This window comes from Oryx dammah, unplaced genomic scaffold (assembly GCF_014754425.2).
Source record: "Oryx dammah isolate SB20612 unplaced genomic scaffold, SCBI_Odam_1.1 HiC_scaffold_4, whole genome shotgun sequence".
In the NCBI taxonomy this organism is placed as follows: Eukaryota; Metazoa; Chordata; class Mammalia; order Artiodactyla; family Bovidae; genus Oryx; species Oryx dammah.
This window is the reverse complement of record NW_024070188.1, coordinates 53,316,433-53,324,337: the sequence shown is the minus strand read 5'-3', so window position 1 is coordinate 53,324,337 and position 7,905 is coordinate 53,316,433. Positions and strand designations below refer to the sequence as shown.

Below are 7,905 nucleotides of genomic sequence, written 5' to 3'. Positions count from 1 at the left end.
GAACACAGCTACTTGCCAATTCTCATTTTTTTGGCAGTGTCTGTTCAGACATGCTCACCACACCCCCATCCTGTTCTACTTCAATGTTAGAAGGAAATGAAGCCACAATGAGAACTAAAAAGAGCTGTAACACCTTTTGTCCCCTGCCTGCCTCTTTCCTCCCTTCTCACTCCCCTCCCCACATAGAGTTACTCCACCCCACAGGCTCTGGCGTGACATCCCTGATAAAGGAATGATGAGCTGGGACTGTAGCTGCAGACAAGTGACATCCAGAAGCCAAAAGCTTCTGTAAGTACCAGGTCAGCACAAGATCCAAGCCAAAGCAATGGCATTGTCCCTGGAAGAATTCATCCACTCCCTTGACCTCAGGACCCTCCCCAGGGTCCTAGAAATCCAGTCAGGCTTCTATTTTGAAGGTAAGCACCTTCCTATCCCTTGATTGGCTAGAATATGCTCCTAAAGAATATACTGTTAGGAATTTTAGTGGAATTTTTTAAAACAAAGAATATATGAGTTCTGTTAAAGGAAAGGTCATTATCAGGAAAGTATTTGAGAAATTGTTGAGACTTAATAGTGTTGAAGAAGGGAGAAACTGGATAAGACTCTGGTGTGGATAGGGGCTAGGAATTGAGTGAAGATTCTTGAACTTTTTGTAGGGCTTTAAATAGTTCAACATGAACTATTCCTGCCTTTCCTTTGAAATTGGCTGTAATTCAAGTGAAACATTATCTGTATTTATGTTTCTAGAACATGAAATACGGTTTTTTTGTTGTTTTTCTTTTTTTAAAAAACAATTATTAAAAGCACAGCATTTAGGAAGAAAATTTCACCAAAATCTTAACCACTTCTAAATGTTACTTATATCAATGCTTTTCTCCCTCTTTCTGTAGTGGTCTAACTTATAATTTCTTTAATAATGGCATTTGTATTTAAAGGTATAGAAGTTAACATTTACTAAATACAAGATAATTTTTATAGAATCTATGTCAGAGTTCTAAAGTCAGAGTTCAACTAAGACTAATAAGTTAGTGTGCTTTGGTGTGACTTACTGTATTACTTCAGAAAAAGCATCAAGGCTTACAACATATACAATACATACCCTCAATTTTTTAAAGCAGTGGTTTGAATATATGTAAGACAGACTCATTTTCTGGGGAAATATACATTTCTGGTTCCAAGGGTGGTAGAATTGAGCCAGTAGTACAAGTAGGTCCAGAAAAAGCACTGGGAAGATAAAAAACTGTTGGTAGGCAAATCTTTCCCATTTATAGACAAAATAATTTTTTAGATATTATATTATGAAATAAAAAAGATTGATGAATGTCAGATCCAGTTCACACGCACACAAACACACACGTGCACACCTGTGAGTCTGTGCTCTAGAGCCTGGGAGCTGCAGCTACTGACACCGGAGTGCTCTCTGTGCTCCACAACAACAGAAGCCACTACAGTGAGAAGCTCTTGCTCTGCTTCTAGAGAGTAGCAGCCACTCATCGTAACTAGAGAAAGCCTGCAGGCAGCAATGAAGACCCAGCACAGCCAAAAATAAATAAAGAAAATAAAATCACTTTATAGGAGAGATTAAGTTAACCTCTTGCAGTAGTACAGAGTGACTTTTACTAAGACTGTATGATTTATAACAGAATAGAATGAGTAAATGTAGGCTTCCCAGGTGGCACAGTGGTAAAGAATCCACCTGCAGCGTAGGAGATGCGGCAGACATGGGTTTGATGCCTGAGTCAGGAAGCTCCCCTGGAATAGGAAGTGGCAGCCCCCTCCAGTATGCTTACCCATGAACAGAGAAACCTGGTGGACTACAGTCCATGGGGTCACAAAGAGTCAGATGTGACTGAGCAACTGAGCACGCATGCACAGGCAATGAATTGGTGTAGGCAGCCATCAGCTTTAGTATAGACCATTTTGTTTAATTCTTTTGTAAATTAATTATTTTGAAGCAGACCCTATTTTTCCATATATATAATGTTGTGGAATGTATCTTTGTTCCTAAGCTGTCCCCAAGTCATTTTTGTGATCTCATGGTTTGTGCTTTTAAGATTTCACATTAGGAAGTTCTTCCTCATGTTTCATTTACAAAGATATTTTCCTATGTTATTTTAAATCAACTTTACTGCTTTATATTTCATACTTAAATTTTAAACTATGCCATGAAGTGCAGAGGAATCCAATTTTAGTTTTTTTTTTCCATATAGTAACCACAATTTTCCAGCATCATTTATAAGCTGGCTATCCTTTTCCCTCTGATTTGTGTTGTTGTCTTTAAGTTATATGCTCATAACTGGGTTGGTTTTTCTCTTAAATATCTCTTTTGTTCATTAGTCTGTGTTTTCTCAATTGTGTTCAAGCATTGTTTTTGTAACTATGGCTTTGGCATAAGCATAGTTCACATATAAACCAATCTCTTTGCTCCTTTTGTAGCTATTCACAGACCTGTCAAACATGTCTTTAAATAAATCAATTGATTACTTTAAAAATCCAACTGGAATTTGTATTAGAGTATGCTGATTTTATAGATTAACTTGGGAAGAGTTGAAATTTTTGCTTTAAATCTTGCAAAAGAACATACTCTCTCCATGTGTTCAGACTATCTTCATTCTTTAATACTTTACTATTATGTTATACTTCACTTAAGAGAAAAAAGCATATATCTTGATGAATTTTCACAAATTAAATATATATGTGTAACCACCATCATGGTCAAGAAATAGAAAATTACAAGTATTTTGAAAGTTACATCTTGTGCTCTTTCTCAGTCATTATCTACCATCTTCCCAAGAAGTAACCCTTATCAGATTTTTGCCCATTTATGAACTTTATATTAATGAAACATTATAATAGTATCCTTTTATGTTTGGCATATATGTTCAACATTATCTTTGTAAAATTAATCCATGCTGTTCTATATAAGCTATTCATTCCAGTGTGCGTAATATTCCTGTAGATGAATATATTGCAATTTATTTATCCATTCCACTACTAATAGGCATTTGAATTATTTCCAGTTTGAAGATGTCTGTTAACGTTGTCATGAACACTTATTTATGTGTGTTCACACGTGTATAATATTTAATTGTGTATATAAATGAATGGAATTGCCACATCTCACCGGATGCATATATTTAGTTTGGGTAGGTAATGGACAACAAGTTTCTTAAGTAGTTATACTACTTTACCCTCCTACCAGAAGAACATGAGAGTTCTAATTAATCCATATTCTTGATAACACTTGATATCAGTCTTTTTAAGATAATTGAGCTTTAGATATAATATCATATATTTTCAAGTGTACAAAATTATAATTCATTATTTGTACATATAGCAAAATGATCACTGCTATAAATCTAGTTAACATTTATTACCACACATAATTACAGTTTTTCTTTTTCTTGTGGTGGGAACTTTTAAAATTTACTTGCTTAGCAACTTTCAGAGTCTGGTTCTCTCCTGACAAGACTAAGATTTAATTTGTAAGTGATAAGGCATTAAAAAAAAAATCTCCCTGATGATTAAAAATGAAGCCAAATTTGAGAACTAGTATTGTGAAACTAGTTCTCCCAATTTTTTTATTAGCAGTTCATTGGTTTATAGAGAATTGACATGATTTTTAAATGAAGTCCTCTTCTGAACCATGAACTTAGTTTATCTGTCTAGTTATATGAATAGATATCTTTTCACCTTTGTCAATAACATTTAATAATTTTTATTTGTGAAGTTCTTACACTTGTATTTCAGATTTATTCTTAGTTACCTGATTGATTTTTAAAATTCCATTATAAGTGGTGTCTTTTGAAGTTTCATTTTTTCTTTGTGTGTTTGAATTCTAAGAATATATCTTTAGATTATTTTATATTTGTTATATACATATTTATGTTTTCTATAAATGTTGATAGGTTTTTATTCTTTCCAATGTTTGTACTTTATTTTCCTTCAGTTAAGTATTAGCTAGTGTTTTTCTATCAATAGTATAATATCAAATAAGAGTAGTGATAAAGGCCCTTGTTTCACTCACCTCACAACCATAGAGAGAAAGTTTTAATAATTTATCATTAAATATAATGTTTGCTTTAATTTAAACAAGTTTCTAGTTTTCTACCAGTTTTTTAAGTCATAAAGGTATGTTTATCAAACTTTTAAATAACTTTTGTGATGATAATATGATTTTTTTACATTAATTAAAAAAAAATCTTAAGTCATTTATTTGTGGAATAAGATCAGTTTGGTTATATTACATTGAATTCAGTTTATTAGTTTTAAAGAACTTTTGTATTTCTTTTAGGGTATGAAATTGGCTTATAATTTTAATCTTGTATGACATCCTACCCAGGTTTTTGTTTTGAGATATATTGAGCTTATAGAATTTCTTGGGTAGAGTCTTTTTTTCTTCTTCTAAAGGTATTACATAAATTAGATGTAACTTCTTATTTAAATATTTAATAAAGTTACAAATAAAGCCATTCTGAGCTGGGATTTCTAATGTAGATATGTTTTTTGATTATGACTTCAGTTTTTTAAATAGTAATGTCTTTACATTCATTAACATAGTTTATCTCTCATTAAAAAACAAACAAACCAAAAATTCATCTTTCTGATCATGTATCAGAATTAAAACAGCAAATGCCTCCATAGAGATCCTGTGTATTCTAAAGCTAGTTCCTAGAATGCAGACACATGCACATGTTATATTGCTATATTGACTGATACCATATTTCCTCTGTTCTCACTGATGACTACTGAAGTGGAAATGTAAATACATATTACTATGATACTGATGAACTTATTAATTCTAACAATTTATTTTTTATTTCTCTTATTTTCCTAAATATTGATATCATTAGAAAACATTGAGCTGTGTCTCTTCCCTAATATGTTTTGCAACTGTTCATTTTTCCTTATCTTGACAGTATAGTCCAGAGCCTCCAGTAGTGTGTTAAAAAATGAGAATTCTGAATTATAAAGAAAATGTGTTTAAAATTCCTTCACTAAGTACAATATTCTAGAACTGGTGTTTAGTCGTCATTAAATTAAGGAAGTTCCTGTCTATTTCTTGATTTCTAGGTGGTTTGGTTTCTTTAGTCTGCTAATGAAATTACCTTTAAAAGATTTTTCAAATTGAAGAATCTTTTAATATAGTATTTATAATACTATGTACTAACATTTGAAATACAAAATAGGAGTTTGATATATTTAAAGATTTTTGTATTTGATCACAACTGATATGAGCTAATAGACTCATTTATAATTTTAAGATTCAAGATAACACTAGCTTTCTAAAATTAACTACATAGATTTTGTTATCTTTTTCTTGAGGTATTTGAAAAGAGAGAAATGGGCCTTAAACTCTTTAATTTGGTAGAATTCTTTTATAAGAATAACTGGATGTGAAATTTTGGGGTGGGAATTCAGAATTTGGTTTGGTAAAATCCTCTGTTGTTTTGCTTCTCTCCTTGATTTCTGACTCTATTATTTTCTCATGTCCTTTGCTCTCTTGCTCCTTTTCTGGCTTCCTGGTACAAATCACAGTCATTTAAAAAACATTTCTTGCTTCTTGGTATGTATGCTTAAACGTATATTTTTCTCTAGATACTTCTTTCTTTCCCATACATTTTGCCTTGTAATATTTTCACTTTTACTCAGTTCTGAGTACATGTTTTTCCTTTTAAATCAAATGGCTATTTATTTTCTGATAATATAAAATTTTCTTTAGCTGTTCTTTGCTTTTAATTAGTTTTATTGTATGTTGTTAGAGAACAGTAGTCTATATTGTATTATATTACTGTTTCTTTGAAATTGATTCAGGCTTCCTTTATGACCTGAAACACGTGAAACATCAAGTGAGTCTCAGCATGGACTAGCTTTTATAAAATACAATAACACATTATCAGGCATTGTTCAAAAGGCTAGAATCATGGAAGAGAGTGGGGAAGCCCCTCTCTTATATTCCAGTGGCTGCAGCAAATGACAAACAACCGACAGATTTGATATATACACAAGTACCATGAAGAACTAAATAAGTAGAGAGCAAAGCAAGAGGGGAAGGAGATGATCTTTTGCTAGGGCAATCAGGGCAGATAGCTTTGCGGAGATTATATTTGAGCAGAGGCCAGAATAAACTGAGGAAATGAGTCTTGCCTATTTCTGGAAGAACATTTCTGCTGAGGACAGAGCAAGTGCAAACCATATAACAGATCTCTTCATCTAATTAAGAAGCAAAAAGGAGACAAGTAAGGATAAGGTAGAGCAATTGAGGGGAAATAGTGGAAATGAGGCTGAGGACATGGGGATGCACAAATTTTGTAGGCCTTAAAAGCCATGTAATACATAATTTGCTACAGAGTGGAGCTGGGGAAGTGAGTGGGGACCAGTAAGATAAAATGATCAGTGAAGTTTTCTCTAAAGAGCTGGTTTAGTAGAAGAGACCTGAATGCTGAGAAGGAATAAAACAAGAAAATATCCTGGAGGTGAGTGTTCCAAACAGAGTGAACGGCTAGACCAAAAGGGGCTTAGTCTGTTTGAAGAAGAGAAAAATATCCTTGTACCTCAAACATATAAGACAAAACAGAGAGGAAAGTCATATGAGAAAGAGATTCAAGGAATGGGCAAGAGCATTTCAAGGAGTTCAGATTTTATAACTGGTAATGACCAATTCGCAGCAAGAGATTGACAGGACTTGCTCACCATTTTAGATGGGACTGCACAGGCTTTTGTGGGGCAAAACTGGGTTGAGACACTTTAGGACTGTGTGATAATCCAGAAGAGAGACATGTTACCTTGATTCAGTTGGACGACAAATGACCAATTTAGTGCATACTTTGGAGGCAGGAATGTCAGGACTTGCTAATAGATTTGATATAGGTGTGAGGTAGGAGAAGACTAAATGATGCATGGGAGGACTTTGACCTAAACCATTAGATAGATGTTTGTATCTTTGACAGAGTTGTGAAGACCTTGGCAGGGTAGAGGTTTGATGGAGAAAGCAAAAGCTCTGTTTTGGACATGTTAAATCTGTTATTCACTCGAATGGAAATTTCAAGTAGACAATTGAAAAAAAAATAAATTTTGACCACAGAATGAAATAATGACTGGAATGCCCCATCCATGAGCTAATTGATCAGGACTTTATTCAAACACAAACCTTGTTGGCTAAAAACAAACAAAAAAAAATGAGCACCTACTTTAAAATATCAATTTCTTTATTGTTATTTATGGTAATTCTAAAGCATACATTGTAATAAAAATTGTAAGAGGATAAAGATGAAATTAATAGTTTTAAACAATTTAAATATTTTATTAATAATAAACATTGTTATATTAACTATTACTGAACATTTTTGAAAGTATTAAATATTTCCATTATTGAATACTTCAGTATTTGGAAAAATGTTGATTTAATACCATGTGATAGGGTGATTCAAAGACATAGCTGTAATGTATTTATTTCAGTGCTTGTTTTAAATAATAGCCCTTAAAGATACCTTGTAAAGGTCCAGTATACAGCATGTACACGCCATATAAAATATACATTTAAGGAAGATTTATCATTAATGCTGGTGGCCATCAATCCATAGGTGAAATAATTTTCTTCATAAATCTGATTTTGGCAGTTTCTTTAGACAACAATTGTATGTAGCTGATGACAAGTTCATACTAGGAATAGAAGTGTCACTCTGTCATTTTCTTCTTGATAGGTTCTATAATTTTCAGTTCTGAAATGTCTTTGTAGGCATCTTACAAAGTTATTGTCTATTTTGTGGAGAGTGGAAAATGGATTATAATAATTCTTAACTTGATCTGTATAAAATCCATTATATGGAAGTATTGCAAGAAAATGAACGAATGAAAACAATTGTTTTAATTCATATTTTTGGAATTCTGAAACTGTCTCAATAT

General features: G+C 32.6%; 1 protein-coding gene across 1 annotated transcript in view; it reads left to right on the top strand.

The window, feature by feature from the left end:
* Positions 1 to 220: 220 nt before the first annotated feature.
* THEMIS (thymocyte selection associated) overlaps positions 221 to 7,905 on the top strand; it is a 188,451-nt gene continuing 180,766 nt past the window's right edge. Inside the window, 1 exon segment of the mRNA XM_040238742.1 lies at positions 221 to 416. Coding sequence (XP_040094676.1) covers positions 326 to 416 — 91 coding nt within the window. The 5' untranslated portion in view covers positions 221 to 325.